Source organism: Papaver somniferum, chromosome 3, assembly GCF_003573695.1.
Source record: "Papaver somniferum cultivar HN1 chromosome 3, ASM357369v1, whole genome shotgun sequence".
In the NCBI taxonomy this organism is placed as follows: domain Eukaryota; kingdom Viridiplantae; phylum Streptophyta; class Magnoliopsida; order Ranunculales; family Papaveraceae; genus Papaver; species Papaver somniferum.
This window is the reverse complement of record NC_039360.1, coordinates 217951473-217972739: the sequence shown is the minus strand read 5'-3', so window position 1 is coordinate 217972739 and position 21267 is coordinate 217951473. Positions and strand designations below refer to the sequence as shown.

Here is a 21267-nt window from a genome sequence, read left to right as displayed (position 1 = left end):
CCCTATCATGCATTCTTGCAAATTTATTCGTTGCCCACTCGAATGGTGGCACAGCCAAATCAACAACATTCTCTGCTCGTACACGTACTCTTCACGGTCAGATCTTTTCTTGTCTTTCACCATTATTCTCCTCTTCTTTCTTTTTGTTAATAATATTTATAGTTTTACTCAGTTTCTTTAGTTTGTTGCAGAGACTGAATAAACCCCAAGGTCCCCAACAAATAAAATCTGGTTCCTGGATTTATGGTTGTCTGAAATACTAATAGGGTCTTAAGACGCACTTTTTTTGTGTGTGTTTAAATGATACAGTAATTTGTTATAATTGCCTGCTTTGAGGAAGCGACAGACCTGAATATTCTGTCGGAGGGTCAGAGGGGGTTTAACTTCTAATGGAGCTGGAAGGCCAATCAGATTTTCATCAGTGGCCGGTCAATCAAATAAGTCCTACAAATAAGGGCGTTGGAGGAACCGTCTTCCCATGGGATAAAAGTTCCAGAGTAGCGTAGATCTTTTATTTAAGGATGGAATGATGGCCAGTGCAAATTTCCATAATGTAGTTTTAAGGCCAAATATCTTGATGTTGAAGTGGATGAACGCTGGTAACTCTTACATTTTCTTCGAAACCTGTTTTGAAGCATACATTTGTCTAAGTTCGGTTGAAAAATTATCAGCCGAATCTTGAATATGCCTCAAAATATGTTTCTTTTCTTCAATAGTGAGCAAGTGTAGATGGACTGCATCAACATCAAAGTTGACTACTGGGCAACCAATCAAAAGAAAACCCATTAAGATTGTAAGAAATGCCATTATAAAGAAACCTGTTTTGAGGCATATATATATGTTTTGAGGCATACATTCGGCTGAAAATTATCAGCCGAACCTAAGCATAAACATAGGTTCGGCTGAAAGTTGAGTATGCCTCAAAAAAACTCGGTCTGCCTCAAAATAGGTTTCATTATAAAACATAAAGAGAATTGGTTTAGTAGTGAAGAAAACTTGAGAACAATTATAATAAACATAACAATTAACTGTAGCATGGAAAGACTGCTTTCACTTTCTGGAAAACACAAGCTGCAAAATAGATGTAACAATTCGCCAGGTGATATAGAATTAACATCTACCGAACTTGATTACAGTATGAATCTTCTTAATCAAGATCTCGAAAATCCTTAATAAAACTTCCTCTCAAGCAATGAAAATGTGACTAGTCATTCTACAAAATCGAAGCTTTTATGCTTTTACAAACATTAAAAAGAAAGTGTTGCTCAAATGAGAAATTTGGATAAACATTTTCTGCCCCAAAGAGACACACAAGCTTCAGTAAAAGATGCACCTTACACGGAGCACATTCAGCCCTTGATCTGAAAAAGAGAAATAAACAGTGGCATAACAAAATAACACGGAGAACTTGTCATGAATTCTTTGAGCTGTTGTAGAAAAATCCACAAAGCTGTCCTTCTCTCTTAATCTTGTTTTATCTTAATCAGCTCAGATTGCAGATGTTGTCTTTATACCCTGTAACTTTACCATAATAAGAAAATCAATGTTTGGCAAAATCAGAGTAACTATGTGGTATTTACTTCAACTCCACGAAATAAGAAGAAGTGAATTAGGAATATGAGTATAGGAAATTACCTCAATGTCGCTAACACCGGTAGTGCAGTTGTAACTACCATGTTTTCACATAATCCAGCCGATGATTACATAAGCATATGTCTGACGATTTCCTGCAAAAGGCACAAAACCTCAAGAAATTACGGGAACACATCCCTGATAAACAGTTGTATGCTGATGGGAATTTTATGTATTTATATAAATGATGCAAAAGATTAATAAATGGTTCTCAATGACACAAAAGATCCGAGTACACAATTACTTTGCCAAGGGTTTCCAATCCCAATGGAAAACAACAAACTACCAAAACAAATATCCCACTGAGAAAGAAATTAAAACAGTACAAGTGTAGATATCCACCCTCGGCTAGATATCTTCTCAATATCCACCCACAACTGGAATCACCCAAGCTCTTTCTCGATCCTGAATAACACCTGAAAATTTGTCAACGGGAGTTAACTCCAAGCAATTCACTCAGTAGTCGTGTCATGGGAGGCATAAAGAAATAAACATACAATTTGGAACTCCTTAAGAAACTGACTAAAACTCATTATGGTAACCAACTCTGTACCCAAAAGCTAATCACTGCAACAGTATCTGAGTACTGGTATATGAACAAATATACCGCTTACATGATGTTCAGGAACCCATCCTGTACAACACACCAGCAAGCCATACTGCGACAAATATATTATCTGATGTACTGGAAGACATCCCATATATTATGCCAATATACTACTGAACATGTGCAAATAATATGACATTTGGCAGATGTAAAAGGTCATATCCCAGCACATATTTAGATGTTGTACATGAACATATTAGAATACATCATTCCAGCAAGTTTACGTATGATTGTACTCGTAACGGGTAACATATCCCACCGCCTCGTGTCAGCCCTATATATAAATGACCATACCAGTTGTTACACGCTGACACAAACCTTTAGGACAGTATATTTAATTAGCATGTATGTTCACAAGTACCAACTACAAGTCAAGAAAATCAAAGTAATATATCAGTTGTTCTGCCGGTGACTTTTCTTAAAATGCCATCACCAGCAGTTCACAGTTCTCCAAATATGAAGCTATCAAAGGAAAAATTAATAAAGCAGCCTAATAGCCAGTACGCAACCTAGCCGATGGAATGAACAATTGTTAGCTCCTGTATCAAAAAAAAAATAAAAATAAAAAACTAACAGTCTCCCTTAAAATAAAGAAAGTACCTCCCAGTTTAGCATTCTCAATCTCAGGAGGGTGCACAGCAAAGAGTTGAACCTGGCCGCAAGGCTGCACATTACTGTTTGCGGCCCCCAGTGTCTGGTTGCACGAGTTTGTTTCCTGCTTGCACCTTCTCTTTAGGGCATTGTGATGCCTTATGCCCCCTTTCACGACAGTTATAACAAAACCGATTGAACTTAGTAGGTTTTGCTGCAATAGCCCCATTCGATGCTGGTGCTACAACCTGGCCATGAGGCTCCACATTACTGTTTCCTACCCCAGTGTTTGGTTGCTCACGTTCATCCCCTCTTTGCACTTTCTCTTTAGGGCATTGCGATGCCTTATGCCCCCTTTCACGACAGTTATAACAAAATCGATTGAAATTTGGCTCTGCTGCAATAGCCTCATTCCATGCTGGTGCTACAACCTCGCCACGAGGTTGCACATTACTGATTCCAACCCCAGTGCTTGGTTGCTCACGTTTGTCTCCTGCTTGCACCTTCTCTTTAGGGCATTGCGATGCCTTATGACCCCTTTCACGACAGTTATAACAAAACCCATAAAAATTAATCTGTTCTGCTGCAATAGCCTCATTCCATATTGGCACTACAACCCCTTCGTTACCAACATCCTTGTGCCCACAGTTCCCCTTGTGCCCAGCATAGACAATCGAATCATTCTCTTTGGTACTTTTATCATCTGCATAATCAGCCGGAGCATTAGGTTCAGTTGTATCTACAATTTCCCCTGAAAGGCCAAAACCCATAGCCTGCCCCAACTTTTGCAGAACCTCAGGATCATTCAAGTACCTATAAGAATCAAACTTCATCAAAAACAAGCCAATATAGATAAAACCATGCTATATTATCAAGAGTTCAAGTTACTACACATTAAAGATTAGATAAAATCTATGACTTATTACCTCATCATTATTGTTGGACCACCAATTTCGATATCTTCTACAATAGGTTTCAAATATGGATCTTTCTTGATGCAAAACATCAGTTCTTCAAGATCTTCTTCGGAGATGGAGGTAGAAATAGGATCTGAGGATAAATCGTGCTGGATATTACCAATCTCAAGTTCTTCTACATTAGGGCTGTAGCATGAAAAACGAATATGGAAATACAAATCAAAGAACTTATAGGGATGATTCAAACATAAATCATTTGAGCAAAAAAAAAAAAAAAGGATAACATTGCCACAATGTTTCCTGAAGTAACTGCTCCTACACACTCCTCTCTTCCATGACCAGTATAAAGAGCATTATTTGCTCTCCTAATAAAAAGTATCATAAGATTAACCATTGAATTACATATTTTCCATGTGTAGGGGGTTGGGATGGAGAGACTATAAGAGCAATAACATAACACGAAAATAAAAGAAACAAACATTATGGACTTACGATTGTGCAGCCCTTTCATATAATCTTTTGAACTTTTTCCTCTTACTGCTCCGTTGCTTGTTAGGCATTTTCCTTATTTCTGTAAGCCTCTCTTTCAGCAACCTATCCATTTCCTTCTATTTGAGGACAATAAAGGAATTTAGGGATTGCAATTATAAGCTACATCATATGCAAAATAACTGTGGTTTTAACGAAAACTTGGAAGAATTCTTTTGATCGTTCAAGAAACCAACTAGTAACTGGTGAATGCATAGAGACTAAGTTCAAGAAAGAAATGAATGCATTAGTTCATTACCGTTGGACCGCCAATCTCGATATCTTCTACAATAGGTTTTAAATATGGATCTTCCTTGATGCAAGACGTTAGTTCTTCAACATTTTCTTCGAGCATAGAGGCAGAAATAGGATCTGAGGAAAAGTCATGCTGGAGATTACCAATCTCAAGTTCTTCTACAATAGGGCTGTAGCATGAAAAACGAATATGGAAACACAGATCAAAGAACTTAGAGGGATGATTCAAATTTTCATAGATCTTTTAAGAGAGGCAAAAAATAAACCCTTACAGAGCTGCGCTGTTTTCCGAAGTAGCTGTTACACACTTCTTTCTTTCATGACCAGTATCACAATGAGGAGCATTATCTTCTCTCCTAATAAAAAATATCATAAGATTAGGCATTTAGCTACTTATTTCCAAGTGTAGTGGAGAGACTATGAGAAAAACAAATTGACACAAAATAAAAGAATCAAAATATGGACTTACGATTGTGCAGCCAGTGCAGCCCTCCTTACTGATCTTTTTATCTTTTTCCTATAACTGCTCCGTGACTGATTCATTTTCCTTTTTTCTCTAATCCTCTCTTCTTTCGGCAACCTATCCATTTCCTTTTATTTATGGACAATAAAGGATTTTAGGGAAAAGCATTAATAATTGTCAGCTACATCGAGCAAAAAAGCTATGATTTTAATGAAAATTTGGCAGAGTTCTTTTGATCGTTCAAGAAACCAACCAGTAACTGGTGAATGCATAGACACCAAGTTCAGAAAGAAATGAATGCATTTTTACAAAAAATCTAGTTCTTAATATGAAAGCAGATGTATATGCCATTATCGAAGTACAGAAAATTTTGGTTTTGAAAACTGGAAAAATAAAATCTACAATGTTCGCAACAACCCTATTCATTCCTAAATATAAGTATATAACTTAACATGGTGAAACAAAAGAAGAAGCGAATCAAGCACAATTAAGAGAACGAAATCCAGTTTAATGTTTCTAGAGGTTACTGGAATCTGATAAAGGTCTTCTTTGTTTTCTCTAAATCTTACAAGGGGATTACCTCAATGTCGCCAACACCACCTGTCTGATGAACAGACGTGTCCTCTTTGACAGATTTATCTTCTGCATTATCATCTGGTGCATTATATTCAGTTGGATTGACAACATCACTTGAAACTCCAAAGTTCATACCATCCCCCAATTTCTGTAAAACCTCGGGATCATTCGAGAACCTATAGCCAAGTAAACAAAGCAAATTAACTTAAAAAAAAAAAACAGTAGATAATAAAAAAAACACATCATCTACACAGATGAAAAGCTATTAGTTCGGATCAAGTTAAACACAAAAATGCCGACACAACCTTGAACTTTACCTCATCACTACAGCTGGACCACCGATCTCATTAGCTTCGGTAATAGCTTTTGGATATTGATTTTCCTTGATGCATGTTATTCTTTCTTCAAGAATAGAAGAAGAAATGCCATGTGAAGAAGTCGACGTGTCCTCTTTGGCAGATTTATCTTCTGCATTATCATCTGGTGAATTATATTCAGTTGGTTTGACAACATCACTTGAAACTCCAAAGCCTATACCATCCCCCAACTTCTGTAATACCTCAGGATCATTCGAGAATCTATGGACAAATAAACATAGCAAACTAACTTACAGAAAACCAGTAGATAATAGAAAAAACCACGTCATACACAAGGGTGAAAATCTATTAGTACGGATCAAGTTAGACGCTGAAATGCGACAAAACTTTGAACTTTACCTCATCACTGCAGCTGGACCACTGATCTCATTAGCTTCCGTAATAGCTTTTGGATATTGATCTTCCTTGCTGCAAGTTGTTCTTTTTTCAAGAATAGAAGAAGAAATACCATGTGAAGAAGGCTCAAGCTGGATTTCATTAACCTCAAGTAGTTTCTGTTGTTTCTGCTGCAGTTGCAGTTTACGTAGTTCCTTGATACAAGTTGTTCTTTCTTCAAGAATAGAAGATGAAATACCATCTGAAGAAGGCTCATGCTGGATTTCATCAACCTCAAGTAGTTGCTGAGGCAGTTGTTTCTTCTGCTGTTGCAGTTTCTGCAGTTCCTTGATACAAGTTATTCTTTCTTCAAGAATAGAAGAAGGCTCAGGCTGGATTTCATCAACCTCAAGTAGTTGCTGCTGCAGTTGTTTCTGCTGCTGTTGCAGTTTTTGCTGTATTTGTTGTATTCTCTCACCTCCTCCATCTTGTTGATGTTGGACATCTCTTTCTATAGCCTTTTCAGTTCTTTCTGGACTTTGATCTCTCTCTTGACTCGAACTCTTTTTATCACATTCACGGGAATCATAGCAGGACTGTTCATGGCTAACTTCTGTGGTTAGGGATATACATGGCATATGATCAAAATCATCAGGTGGAAAATGATTACATCTACTAAGCATCCCAGGCCCATCATGCCCATGGTTGTAGTAGCTGTCGATGCCACGATAGCTATCTGGATATTTATCCACTACTTGAAAATTATCAATCTCGCAATATTTCTTGGGTTCCTGCAATCTGTCCAGTTCACGGAATGAATCACCATAAGGCTTGTCATGTTGTCTCGAGTCTCTTGCTAAAGCAGATTCTTCATCAAACCCTTTCCTCCTTGGTTGAGGCCAAGTGCCAACTGCTGGTGGGGGTCCACTACCCCGCATAAGTGTCTCTAGATAGGAAGCATAACTAGGGGAGGTGGCCTCCCTAGGGAATCCCTCCTCAGGAAACCTTTTACGATTGTATGTACCACCATTCTGCCAGAAATGAGTAAAAGGAGAAGTAAGAGAAAACAATCAAATTTAGGTTGTTTTGTGATCTTTCTAGTAGTGGATGCAGAAAAATTCTTCATGACTCGACCACCTACTGTATTGAGTCCCCAACGTCCACATTCTACCACAAATAAATGATAAACACAGAGGTACCATATAAAACCCACATTTCATATAGCTAGCATTTCAAATGGTGCTTCACTTTCATTTTTTATTGTGAAGGGCCGTGTCTATTTTGGTTTTTAAGATACTTCAAACAGTCGAATAAACATTTTTTAAGTTTCCAACCACACAGAGTCGACAAATATACTAATATAAACCTAACATTTGCATCTTTTGGTGACCACTAATACTGTAACTCAAAATAACACATAGGTAATGCTAACATATACACTAGCCAAAGGGATGTGCACCAAATGATCAACCCGGGCAATCCTGTAGTACAACGGTATATAGATTTTCATAAAATTGACGGGCCGTGAGTCATAACCCCAAAGGTGTCACTATCCATCCATCAAAACAAAAGTAACACAAAAACCTCAAATAACAAAAGTAACACAAAAACCCCAAAGGTATTTTTGCCACCACTAACTACCATTACTAGAAACCAACACCGCATCCACCAACAAATACTAGCACTACCATCACCATAAAAAGCACCACCACCAACCAACACCACCACTAACCAGAAACAGTACCACCAAATTTTGGTTTCATCATAAACTTACTGTTTCATCATTAAAATATTTGGTTTCATGATAAAAATTGGCAAAAATATGATGATACTAATTTTGGTTTCATCATAGAATTTAATGAAACCAATTTTGTTTGGGGTTTTTGTATCAAATTTTAAAAACTTAGGCTTTTTGTATCAAGTTTGTTTAATATGGAGTTTTAATGGATCCCAACATTTGAACGGAGTTTTTGTACTCCAAACTTGGTCACCTTGGTGTTTTACTACTAGTTCTATAAAATTAATCAAGGTTTTCTTTAAAGGGTGTCTAGACAGTAGACACGTATAACCTTCTCAGTCTCCCCCTAATTATATCTTAACAGGATAAAAAAATACAACAACATAAATGTTAAAGAAAAACCAATGGCAATAGGTATTACCTGGAACGGATTAAGTGCTGCAACCATTGACATTTGAACAGGTTGTCCGTGGTTGTAAGGACCGCCCAATGGAGGATACATTTGGCCGGGTCCACTTGGTCCTGAAGGTCCCTGAATATTAGGCATCCCATTAGCATAACCACCATGTGGGGGTTGCTGTAGAGCATCAGCTGGTACAAATCTTGAATGCATTTGTTTCATATGCATCAAACGTCCTTGTGGCATTGGCTGCACCATATGATTCACCGAACCTTGGCTCCCCTAAATGAGAAAATGCATCAAAAATTTATTAATTGAGAAACGTGTTCATTATAAATTGGGTCAGCATCCTTCAAAAAATGAACTTGTATGAACTTTTATACAAAAAATTAGGTGGACCCATCAAGATTGGATCATCCAAGGGTGAAAATAACAAATTCCCATCAAGATTGGATCATCCAAGGGTGAAAAAAAAGAGAGATCACCACGGTCAAGATATCTTTTTGCAATGGAAGATGGTTTTGAATGTCTGCTAAGCAGTGGACGGCCTAAAAGTCAGCAGCCTTATAACATAATTTAAAAACTTTGATTTTACTTTACATGAGAACAAAGTAAATGGTGAAAATAACAAATTCCCAGAACATCAGCCCTAGATAAACTACATTTGATCTTGCAAGAGCTCGGACAATAATTTATACATAAAGACTCCAAAGAAGATCTAGACTTATGCATAACCTGAGAGAGACAGTGAATAAAATACCATTTGAACGGGCATTGGTGGCAATTGTGGTGAGTTCAACAACGAGGGCATGGGCAAAGAACCTGTCATTGGGGGAGGGCGAGACAAATGAGAATATGGTGGGAGGGATAAATGAGATGGTGGTGGCTGCATCTGCGGCATATTTGAGGCTGGTTGTAAAGAAGGTCTTTGCTGTTGACACAGGAAATATTGAAAAAAGAAAAAAAAAATTATTCTGAGTAGTTTCATAAAAGTGTAATATCATACTGATGGTGTGTTATCGTATACGTTGTGCCTGTAAAATAAATATCATAACCTGAGAGAGACAGAGAATAAAATACCTGTGGGGAGCTAGACATCGAGGGCATGGGCAAAGAACCTGCCATTGGGGGAGGGCGAGACAAATGAGAATGTGGTGGGAGGGATAAATGAGATGGTGGTGGCTGCATCTGCAGCATATTTGAGGACGGGACTTGTAAAGAAGACCTTTGCTGTTGACACGAAAAATTGAAAGAAAAAAAAAAAGAAAAAAAAACTATTCTGTTTAGTAGATTCTTATATAAGTAATATCCAACTAAGTGTGTTATCGTATACGCTGTGCTTGTAAAATAAAATATCATAACCTGAGAGAGACAGAATAAAATACCATTTGAACGGGCATTTGTGGCAATTGTGGTGAGTTAGACATCGAGGGCATGGGCAAAGAACCTGCCATTGGGGGAGGGCGAGACAAATGAGAGTGTGGTAGGAGGGGTAAATGAGATGGTCGTGGCTGCATCTGCGGCATATTTGAGGGTGGGACTTGTAAAGAAGGTCTTTGCTGTTGACACACGAAAAATCAAAGAAAAAAAAAACAACAAAAAAGCTATTATGTTTAGTAGTTTCTTATAAGTATAATATCATACTGATAGTTGTGCTTGTAGGAAAAGCTTACATAATGTTGCATTTTTCTGAGATGGTAGGACCTATTCTGAAAACGGAACCTGTTGTTGAACCATTACAGCAGAAAACGGAACCTATTCTGAAAACGGAACCTGATAGTATAATATCATACTTGATTGTGCTTCTCCCCCTGTGAACCATTACAGCAGAAAATAAGAGATAAGATCCGACACATGAATATCATCTTATGCTTAGTGGGGTAATATCAAAGGCAACAGATAAACTGGGTCCCAAAGTGGGGGGTGAGAACAAGTGACTGTCAAATCACTAATTACTAATGCAGAGTTGTCTTTTGCAAAAGGAAGGAAAATATGCTATTTATCTATGCGGGATACTCCATTCAAGGAAAATGTGGTATGCCTTTGATATGAGATCATCGCTTCATCTTCACCCGCAATACACCTGCTGTTTTCAAGTCCCAATTATATTCATATTGCTGGAATCACAGGATTTTGTTCAACTTACACTACGTAAAACCTTTGAATGAAGCTTGTGTGCCGCCGAGATACTTTTATTTTGGAACATAAGTATTAACAGTGCAATTGTTCGTATATTTACTACAACATAACGTAATAAACGTAATAGCCGTTCAGAAGCTGATGTTGTAACCTCGTTTCCATGACAACCTAGTCTACTATACGGACAGCTTAAAAACCCACTCTTTCATCCAAAATTTACCTAAACAAATTCAATACAAAGAATATGAAGCTAAACTATAATGGTCATTCCTTATGGTGAAGCTGGATTGTTTCACTTCATTGACTTCAATGATATTATTAGGTATTCTGCTAAAATATAAAAAGAAGGAAGAACTACACTGCCATTACAACTGATCTATTTGTTTTAAACATTTTAATCAGAGGAGACAAGCAAAAATAAAAAAACTGACACTACCGTTTGTATTAGGGCTGACAAACTTATTATTCAACAGGGAGGAAAACACCACCAAGAACAGGAGTATATTACAAAAAGAAAACTAAATCACAATCAACATTGTTTTCTGTTAGGCATTTCCCCAAACAGTTGAAGTTCTAGGTTGAAATAGATATATTTCCAATATTTTTGTCACACAAAAATAAAAAATTCCAGAGAACATAAAACCAATAGAATCATGGGATCGTAATACGATGAGATGTAAACCAATCAAATTGATAGGATTATTATACTTACAGAGAAAATCTTCTTGTGAGTGGTTAAATGATTCTTGTTTCGGGAAGACCTAAGAGCAACTGCAGTGGACGACTAAACCCAAATTTGGTGTCGAGTGGGCTGGCGTAATGGGACGGACCATCGATCAAAATTTGATCAAAGAGTAAAACTCGGACCAAATTTGGTCGGCGATTAAGACCAAATCCAAATATAGTCGGGCGTTTATATAATGTCCGCCTACCCGACGGGCGTTGGTATAATGTCCGCCTGTAGACGCGCGTTCGTAAAGTTAACGCCTGATGCAGGGCGTTGGTATAATGTCCGCCTGGATGGGGCGTTGGTATAATGTCCGCCTGAATGGGGCGTTGGTATAATCAACGCCTGGCATGGGGCGTTGGTATAATGTCCGCCTGGATGGGGCGTTGGTATAATCAACGCCGGACACCACATAAGCCATGGGGCGTTGATAAAGTCTTGAACCCAAATTTGAAAAGTTTACAAAACTTTGGTTGGGGCGTTGTCTTTATCAACGCCCCATTTTTTTTTTTTTTTTGAACCCGGGCGAACGTATAATCTCCGTCCCACACACCAGGCGTTGCTATAGTTCACGCCCCATACAGGCGTTGTCTTTATCAACGCCCCATACCAGGCGTTATCTTTATCAACGCCCCATGCCAGGCGTAATCTTTATCTACGCTGGACGATGAAGCGGACTTTATATCAACGCGCGACCAAATTTACTCTTCACCCGCTACGTCACAGGACGGACTAAACCCAAATTTGATCTTTTTTTTTAGTCTTTGGTCTTTAGTTATGCTCGCACCACTGTGGACGCTCTAACAGACCTAAACCCTGGACAACATTAAAATCTCCAGGTTGAAATAATGAGAAAGAGGAGATGATTAATCTGCTAATAATGGTAGTGACAGTAGGGATATTACAGAGTTTAGACCTCTGCCAACCTACAGGATGGTAAATCGAGGCCTTTTGTTGCCTTTCCAGGCGATCTCAATTTCATTCTGTGGTCTGAGCCTCTGAGGTCTCAGACGATTTCACCGAGGTTAACTACCAATAGGTGGGTCCCACAAAGATGTAACCGGAATAAGAAAAACGATATTTGTCGGAGAAATAATGTGGTATCAAATGCAACTCATGCAACTCCATGAAATGACAATTAAGCAACCTCAAGAACTTGTGGAACAGTTGTATGCTGAAGGGAATGGATTTACTTATAAAAGATGATTAATAAAATGGTTCTTGATGACACAAAAGATCCAAGTATACAATTACTTCGCCAAGGGTTTCCAAACCCCTTTGAAAATAAGAAACTACCAAAATAAATATCAACTGTCTCACAACTATAGCTTGCAAGAAAGAAATTAAGACGGTAGAAGTGTAGATATATCCATTGAAATCCACCCGAAACTGGAATCACCAAAGCTCTTTCTCGATCCCGAATAACACCTGAATAACACCTGAAAATTTATCAACGAGAGTTAAACTCCAAGCAAATTCACTCGGTCGCTGAGTCATGTAGGCATAAGGAAATAAACATACAATTTGGAACTCCTTGCAAAACTGACTAAACTTATTCCCGGCTACCAACTCTGTACACTAAAAGCCAATCACTGCAACAATATTTGAGTACTGGTATATGAACACATAGATCACTTATATGATGTTCTGGAACCCATCCTATACATCACACTAGCAAGCGACAAATATATCATCTGACACTATAATGGAACTCATCTCATATATGTTATGCCAATATCATGTGCAAATAATATGTCATTTGGAAAGCACACATATACAGATGCTGTACATGAACTTATCAGAATACATCATTCCAGCAAGTTAGCATATGATCATACTCTTAATGGGTAACATATCCAACTGCCTCGCATCAGCCCTGTATATGAACGACCATATATAAAAGCAGTAATTATGTTATCTATGTTAACACAACCCTTGGGACAGTATATTTAATTAGCATGTAGGTTCAGAAGTACCAACTACAAGTCAAGAAAATCAAAGCAAGTAATAAATTACTTGTTCTGCGCGTGACTTCTTTTAAAATGCCATATCACCACAGTTCACAGTTCTCCAAATATAAAGCCATCAAACATATAATCAACAAAGCAACCTAATACCCAGTATGCAACCTAGCCAATAAAATGAACAGTTGTGTAGCTCTTGTATCAAACAAAATACTAACAGTCTCCCTTAAAATAAAGAAGGTACCTCCTGATGTAGCATTCTCAGTCTCATGACTGGGTGCAAAGCAAAAAGTTGAACCTGGCCACGGACGAGGCTGCACATTACTGCTTCCAACCTCAGTGTTTGGTTGCTCATATCTGTCTCCTGCTTGCACCTTCTATTTAGGGCATTGCGATGCCTAATGCCCACTTTCACGACAGACGCAACAAATACGAGAGAAATAAATTGGTTCTGCTGCAATAGCCTCATTCCATGTGGTACTATGACCTGGCCAGGAGGATGCACATCACTATTCCAAAACCCAGGTGTTTGTCTGATCACGTTTGTCTGCTGCTTGCACCTTCTCTATAGGGCATTGCGATGTCTTATGCCCCCCTTCACAACAGTTATAGCAAAACCGATAGAAATTAATTGGTTTTGCTGTAGTAGCCTCATTGTGCCTGCGGTTCCCCTTGTTCCCAGCGAAGACAACCGAATCACTCTCTTTGGCAGTTTTACTTTTTGCATAATCAGCCGGTGCATTATGTTTAGTTGCATCTACAATTTCCCCTGAAAGTCCAAAACCCATTGCCTGCCCCAACTTCTGCAAAACCTCAGGATCATTCAAGTACCTATATACAAGTACAAAATCAAACTCCGTTAACAACAATCCAATATAAACAAAACCATGTTATTATCAAGAATGACAAGATACTACACATCAAAATTTACACGAAATCTGTGACTTGTTAGTTATTACCTCATCATTACTGTTGGACCACCAATCTCGATATCTTCTACAATAGGTTTCAAATATGGATCTTTCTTGTCGCAAGACATTAATTCTTCAAGACCTTCTTCGGAGATAGAGGTAGAAATAGGATCTGCCGAAAAGTCATGCTGGAGATTACCAATCTCAAGTTCTTCTACAATAGGGCTGTAGCATGAAAAACGGATACGGAAACACAAATCGAAGAATTTAGAGGGGCAATTCAAACTTTCACAGATCATTTGACATAGCAAAAAGGAAAACAAAAAAAAAATACACGGCCGAAATGTTTCTCGAAGTAAGTGCTGCTACACACTCCTTCCATGACCAGTATAAAGAGCATTATTTGCTCTCCTAATAAAAAGTATCATGAAATTAACCATTTAACTACATATTTTCTATGCGTAGAGGTTAAATGGAGAGACTATAAGAGCAATAAAATGACACAAAAATTAAAGAATCAAACACTTACAATTGCGCAGCCAGTGCAGTCCTCCTTTCATGTGCTTTTTTGAGCTTTTTCCTCCTATTGCTCCATTGATTCTTTGACATTTTCCTTTCTTCTGTAACCCTTTCTTCTTTCGGCAACCTATCCATTTCCTTCTATTTGAGGACAATAAAGGAATTTACCATTTAGGGTTGCATTAATAATTATAAGCTACATTGTACTCAAAGGAACTATGGTTTTAACGAAAATTTGACATGAGTTCTTTTGATCGTTCGAGAAACCAACTATTAACTGGTGAATGCATAGAGGCTAAGTTCAAGAAAGAAATGAATGCATTTTTGCAAAAATCCTAGTTTTTATATGCAAACAAATGTAGAAGTACAGAAATTTTGGTTTTGAAAACTAAAAAATTAAAATGTACAATATCCTAACCTATTCATTCTTCAACCTGTTACAAACTAAGTTAATAACTTACCATGGTGAAACTAAACAAGAAGTGAGTCGAGCACAAATAAGAGAACAAAATTCAGTGTTGGACGTTTCTAGATGTTACTGGAATCTGATAAAGATCTTCTTCGATTGTCTCTAAATCTTACAAGGGGATTACCTCAGTGTCACCAACACCACTAGTCCGGTGAACAATTGATGTGCCCTCTTTGGAAGATTTATCTTCTGCATTATCATATGGTACACTATATAGTCCATATTCAGTTGGATTGACAACATCTCCTGAAGTTCCAAAGCCCATACCATCCCCCAACTTCTGTAAAACCTTGGGATCATTCAAGAACCTATAGACAAGCAAACTAAGTTACAGAAAACCAGTAGATAACGGAAAAACCACGTCATCTACGAGGATCAAAAGCTATTAGTACGGATAAAGTTAAACGCTAAAATGCCGACAAGACGTTGAACTTTACCTCATCACTACAGCTGGACCACCAATCTCATTAGCTTCCTTAATAGCTTTTGGATATTGATCTTCCTTGATGCAAGTCATTCTTTCTAAACGAATAGAAGACGAAATCTCATGTGAAGAAGGGTAATGCTGGACTTCATCAACCTCAAGTAGTTTCAGTTGCGGTTGTTTCTGCTGCTGTTGCAGTTCCTTGAAGCAAGTTATTCTTTTTTCAAGAATAGAAGAAGAAATACCATGTGAAGAAGGCTCAGGCTGGATACCATCAACCTCAAGTAGTTGTTGTGGCGCTTGTTTCTGCTGCTGTGGCAGATTTTTCTGATTTTGATGTATTTTTTCTCCTCCCTCTCCATCTTGTTCATGCTGGACAGCTCTTTCTATGGCTTTTTTGATTCTTTTCTTCCTTCTGTTTTCCTTCTCATGTTTTGATTGGCTCTCTTTTTCCTTATCCTGCTTTCTCCAATCAAGGTTGCGTCATTAATTACGAACTTCATCCAATGCATAAGAATTAGGGATTTAACGATAGAAAAACAAAGTAGCGTCCCTTCGATCATCCACAAAACCAACACGCAACTACATCATTAATTACGAACTTCATCCAAATGCAAAAGAACTAAACATTTAAAGACGAAAAACAAAGTAGAGTCCCTTCGACCATTCACAAAATCAACAGCAACTACTAAACATACAGAAGTTAAGTTCAAGAAAGAAATTAATGCAGAAATGGATATACTTATTTATGAGCACTTCATCTACATCCGTAATGTGTTAGTTTAGTTAATGATAGACATCTTGTTCCGGTTACAGGCTAGCAAAATATGTTTCAACCATTACAAATTAATAACTTGTGTTTATTAATAGGATCGGGATTCAGTTCAATTCCTCAATAGTCAGATATTAGAATGTGCCATTTCCAATAATGTCGGCAATGGGTTCTTATAACTTAAAATGATGGAAATACGACTCAAGATGTTGATGTTTCATAGTGGATAAGAAAAAGTAAACATGTCAAATATTGATTTTCAGTCATCTGGAACTCGTCCAGTGTGAGATACGGTTCTACGTTTGCCGACTAGATACTTTTCTTCTTTTCAGATACTACTTAAGTAGCAGCTGAGACACCACGAAGACCCAACATCAGAACTGTACTGCTCCGCACAGTAAACATTAAATATTCCTCATTATTGTAATTCTTCTGCTTTTGCTCATACGTGGATGTGAAGCATTTTGTAAGTTTTATATAGATCATAAGTCATACAGAGTTATATACAGTTTCAAAGAAAAAAATGATTGCAAGATATTTACTTCTTCTTTTGAACCACATCTGCTACTACTGCTGTCTGTTGTAAACACATTTTTCGATGACTGCAAATGTTTACATCTAAAACTAAGATGTGAACTGATCAATATTTTAGCTTGGGTGTACAACTTGAAGTCAAGCGCACTTTAAAGAATACTACGTGTTGCTACTGAAAAATGAAGTACTAATAAAGACCTTGCTTTTCCTTAAATCATGTACCTGAACTGAAATAGAAGACTTCTCCCATCAACAACAAGACCAGCATCTCCAATTCCATCCACCATCTTACGAGCCGTTACCTATGACCCGAGAATGAGTTTCTAGATATAAAATTAAAAAGTGGATAATAAAGTTAATGGCTACAGAAATAAGTACCATGGAAGAAAAATCAACAAATCCACTGGAAGAGACAAGAGTTTGGTTGTTTTATAACGCGGAGACGACAAAACGGTCCCCATGCCTCCTAAAAATAGAAGCAATCCAAATTCAAAATTGCATGGGTAAGCAAAATTCTTTTCTTTTCCTATCAAGTTTCGATAGAACAATGAGAAACAAACAAGAGACTACTGACAAGAGAGAGAAAAGTCAGAATTCAAATTACCAGGATCCGATAAAGATCTTCCTTGGTTGTCTTCTCTGGCAAACCCTTCACCACAACTGTCACAGATGGAACCTACAAGTGGAAGAAATGGTGATCCCAGTCAACACATATTTCGGCGTAAATATCCAAGATAGTAATATGATAAACCTGTTATGCATACCACTTTAGAATGGTCCTGAATTCGTCCGTCATCACGGTTCATTAACTTTCCAGTACTACTGTGCCGGCCTACATCATAGCTGTCCTCCAGGTAACTTCGATGGTGGCTGTAACCTCGAGGAGACTTTGATCTCTGACGATCATCATTTCCACGTGAACAAGAATGTCGGCATCTCCTTCGCGGACTTTGATCTCTCTCTCGACTCAAACTCTTTTTATCACGTTGACGGGAATCACGCCTTTTCCAACTATCATCTCTCTTACCACCTCTGTCATAATCAGATTGATATCTCTCTCGACTCAAACTCTTTTTATCACGTTCACGGGAATCAGACCTTTTCCAACTATCATCTTTCTTACCACCTCTATCATAATCAGATCGATATCTCTCTCGACTCAAACTCTTTTTATCACGTTTACGAGAATCATGCCTTTTCCAACTATCATCTCTCTTACCACCTCTGTCATAATCAGATTGATCTCTCTCTCGACTCCTTTTCCAACTATCATCTCTCTTACCACCTCTGTCATAATCAGATTGATCTCTCTCTCGACTCCTTTTCCAACTATCATCTCTCTTACCACCTCTGTCATAATCAGGTTGATCTCTCTCTCGACTCAAACTCTTTTTATCACGTTCACGGGAATCACGCCTTTTCCAACTATCATCTCTCTTATCACCTCTGTCATAATCAGATTGATCTCTCTCTCGACTCAAACTCTTTTTATCACGTTCACGGGAATCACACCTTTTCCAACTATCATCTCTCTTACCACCTCTGTCATAATCAGAATCATCAGGTGGAAAATCAGCACGATTACATCCACTAAGCCTCTCAGTCCCGTCATACCCATGGTCGTAGCAGCTGTCAGTGCCGTGATAGCTATCTTGCAACTTATCCACTACTTAAGAATTATCAATCTCATGATATTTCTTGGCTTCCTGCAGTCTGTCCAGCTCATGGAATGAATCACCATAAGGCTTGTCATGTTGACTCGAGTCTCTTGCTAAAGCAGGTTCTTCATCAAACCCTTTCCTCCTTGGTTGAGGACAAGTGCCAACTGCTGGTGGGGGTGCACTATCACGCATAAGTGTCTCTAGATAGGAAGCATAACTAGGAGAAGTGGCCTCTCTTGGGAATTCCTCCTCAGTAAACCTTTTACGCTTATATGTACCACCCCCCTGCCAGAAATGAGTAAAACGGGAAGTAAGAGAAAACAATTAGGTTTAGGTTGTTTGGTACTTTCTTATGGCGGATGCAGAAACAGATATAGTGATGCCAACTTGAAACAGAAAAATTCTTCATAACTTGACCACCTATTGTATTGAGTGCTCAATGTCTAAATTCTACCACAAACATTCATCTTCCTCTCAAAAAAAATAAACAAAATGATAGACACAGAGGTACCTTACAAAACCCACATTTCATACAGTTAGCATTTTTTTATTGTGAGGGGACGAGTCTCTTTTGGTTCTTAAGATATTTCAAACAGTCAAATAACTGTTCAAATTCTAATCCAACTTATTTCAAGTTTCCAACCAAATAGAGTTGACAAATATACTAATATAACCCTAACATGTGTGTCTTTTGGTGATCATTAACACCGTCACTCAAAAAACATATAAGTAATGCTAATATATACACTAGCCAAAGGGATGGGCAACACACGAAAAATTGAAACAAAAAAAGAAAAAAAAAATCCAGTAGTTTCTGAAAAGTATAATATCATACTGATGGTGTGTTTCCAACCAAATAGAGTTGACAAATATACTAATATAACCCTAACATGTAACTCAAAAAACATATAAGTAATGCTAATATATACACTAGCCAAAGGTGTGCAACACACGAAAAATTGAAACAAAAAAAGAAAAAAACTGTCCAGTAGTTTCTGAAAAGTATAATATAATACTGATGGCATGTTCTCGGATACATTGTGCTCGTAGAAAAAACTTACATAATGTTGCATTTTCTTGAGATAGTAGGACCTATTCTGATGATGAAACCTGTTGTTGCTCCCGTGCCGACTGTACTTCTCCCCTTCTGAACCACTACAACGGAAAATAATATCATCTTATGCTGAGTGGGGGGAAAATACCGGAGACAATAGATAAACTGAACCAACACAACTGAATAAACTACTGTTGGGAACATTCTAATACCACTTCTTTGTAGGCTAATAACCAGTAACTTTCAAATTGACTAATGCAAAGTTTTGTCTTTTACAAAAGGAGGGAAGATATGTTATTCATCCAGGCGGGATATTCCATTCAAGGTTAATGTGGTATAACCCATGTTTTTTTGGTCTCATAGATATTAGTTCATCACTTCATCCACCTGCCATACTAATGTTGTTCACAAGTGCCAATTATATTCATAACTCTGGAATCACCAGATTTTGTTCAACCACACTAAGTATAACCATCAGATGGAGCTTGTGTGTCATCGAGATACTTTTATTCTAGAACACAATACAATTGTACATATATTAACTGCAACATAATCTAATAAACATAATAGCCACCAAAAAAGATGATGTGATCTTGTTTTCATGAGAACGTAGCCACTCACAAGGAGAGAAACTATGTTATTCATCCACGCGGGATACTCCATTCAGAGGCAAAGTGGTATACCCCATGTCTTTTGGTATCATAGATATTATACCATCACTTCATCTTCTTCCGCAATAAAACTGTTTTCTCAAGTCCCAGCTATATTCATAATGCTGGAATCATAGGATTATGTTCAACCTACACATAAGTATTAATGGTACAACTGTACACATATTTAATAACAACATAATCAAATAAATAATTGTTGTAATAATCGCAGCTTAAAACCCACAATTTCATCCAATTTACCAAACCAAACGCAATTTGAGAAAACAAAATCAATGTGAAACATATAAAGCTAAACAATAATGGCCATTCTTTATGGTGAAGCTGGATTGTTTCATGAATCAATTTAGGCTTTAACTTCAATGATACCAATAGGCAAAAGGTATTTTTCCTACAGTTCATACTTTTAATTGTCATTGTATCGATTTTGTTAAAAAAACAAATAAAAAGGAAGAACTACGCTGCCACTGAACAATTCATGTCTTGGGCCTTTCGGCAAGCTTATCCTTCAACAGGAAAAAAAAATGACACAAAGAAATCAAAACATGAGTATTTTAATAAAAGAAAACTAAGTCACAATTGAAATGTCAGACATTGTTTTCTCTTAGGCATTTCCACAAACAGTTGAAATTCTATGTTTAAATAGATACATTTCCAATTTCAACGCACAAAAATGTAACCAAAGGGGTTTTTTACTTCATGGGATCTGAATACTAGTATGGAGTTAGATGAGATTTAATCAATTACATAAAATAGTATACTTACGGAGATAATCTTCTTTACGAGGTTAACGATTCTTCTTTTGGGTAAACCTAATCAACTTTATGAGAATACCTAAACCCTGGACGACTAAAATCTTCCCGTTGAAGATGATGAAAAAGAAGAAGATGATAACCAAGCTGATATTAAGCTGGTAGACTGGTAGTAGCAGTAGGATTTCACGTTTCCCTTTTTTTACATTGCTGTTGATGCTTCTCAGTGAAAGCCGCGGCCTTTTGTTGCTTTGTGAGGGCGGGTGCAATGCAG

General features: G+C 37.6%; 3 protein-coding genes across 11 annotated transcripts; all 3 read right to left on the bottom strand.

Annotated features, from left to right (window-relative positions):
* Nucleotides 1–1044: 1044 nt before the first annotated feature.
* LOC113358679 lies at nt 1045–11292 on the bottom strand. The gene is made up of 18 exons (XM_026602307.1): nt 11251–11292; nt 10073–10210; nt 9785–9958; nt 9480–9629; nt 9160–9330; nt 8421–8681; nt 6286–7292; nt 5887–6147; nt 5574–5745; nt 5000–5121; nt 4803–4886; nt 4535–4700; nt 4240–4355; nt 3757–3933; nt 2840–3643; nt 1877–2048; nt 1636–1727; nt 1045–1521 (listed from the first exon to the last, which is right to left on the bottom strand). The coding sequence occupies exons 2-15, from the start codon at nt 10082–10084 to the stop codon at nt 2911–2913; spliced, it is 3606 nt and encodes a 1201-aa protein (XP_026458092.1). The 5' UTR covers nt 10085–10210; nt 11251–11292; the 3' UTR covers nt 1045–1521; nt 1636–1727; nt 1877–2048; nt 2840–2910.
* Nucleotides 11293–12437: 1145 nt separating this feature from the next.
* Nucleotides 12438–21261, bottom strand: LOC113358678. 9 transcript variants are annotated; one of them, XM_026602299.1, is made up of 13 exons: nt 21007–21261; nt 20195–20373; nt 19581–19674; nt 17623–18804; nt 17463–17534; nt 17237–17324; nt 17081–17160; nt 15566–16011; nt 15253–15436; nt 14670–14800; nt 14189–14365; nt 13474–14060; nt 12438–12704 (listed from the first exon to the last, which is right to left on the bottom strand). In XM_026602299.1, exons 8-12 carry the CDS (start codon nt 15643–15645, stop codon nt 13739–13741), a joined length of 894 nt encoding a protein of 297 aa, XP_026458084.1. In that variant the 5' UTR covers nt 15646–16011; nt 17081–17160; nt 17237–17324; nt 17463–17534; nt 17623–18804; nt 19581–19674; nt 20195–20373; nt 21007–21261; the 3' UTR covers nt 12438–12704; nt 13474–13738. The 9 variants fall into 9 exon arrangements, with proteins under 9 accessions (XP_026458084.1, XP_026458085.1, XP_026458083.1 ...); XM_026602300.1 differs by having other exon boundaries at nt 20195–20348; XM_026602298.1 differs by having other exon boundaries at nt 20195–21261.
* LOC113360669 (SUPPRESSOR OF ABI3-5-like) lies at nt 16863–19062 on the bottom strand. Its single transcript, XM_026604154.1, has 6 exons — nt 19054–19062; nt 18597–18804; nt 17623–18524; nt 17463–17534; nt 17081–17160; nt 16863–16926 (listed from the first exon to the last, which is right to left on the bottom strand). The coding sequence occupies exons 1-6, from the start codon at nt 19060–19062 to the stop codon at nt 16863–16865; spliced, it is 1335 nt and encodes a 444-aa protein (XP_026459939.1).
* Nucleotides 21262–21267: the final 6 nt, after the last annotated feature.

Bases quoted from the DNA above. Each gene is read 5' to 3' on its own strand.
- LOC113358679 (XM_026602307.1), bottom strand. The intron at 4,356-4,534 runs GTAATGAACTAA...GTCCTCAAATAG, and splicing joins TCGAGATTGGCGGTCCAACG to AAGGAAATGGATAGGTTGCT. The intron at 3,934-4,239 runs GTAAGTCCATAA...TTCATGCTACAG, and splicing joins TATGAAAGGGCTGCACAATC to CCCTAATGTAGAAGAACTTG.
- LOC113358678 (XM_026602298.1), bottom strand. From the start codon at position 15,645: ATGACTTGCATCAAGGAAGATCAATATCCAAAAGCTATTAAGGAAGCT. The intron at 14,801-15,252 runs GTAATCCCCTTG...GTCCTCAAATAG, and splicing joins GTGGTGTTGGTGACACTGAG to AAGGAAATGGATAGGTTGCC. The intron at 14,061-14,188 runs GTAATAACTAAC...ACTTGTATATAG, and splicing joins GGTCCAACAGTAATGATGAG to GTACTTGAATGATCCTGAGG.
- LOC113360669 (XM_026604154.1), bottom strand. The intron at 17,535-17,622 runs GTATGCATAACA...TTCCACTTGTAG, and splicing joins TTCAGGACCATTCTAAAGTG to GTTCCATCTGTGACAGTTGT. The intron at 17,161-17,462 runs GTAATTTGAATT...CTCGGGTCATAG, and splicing joins AAGATCTTTATCGGATCCTG to GTAACGGCTCGTAAGATGGT.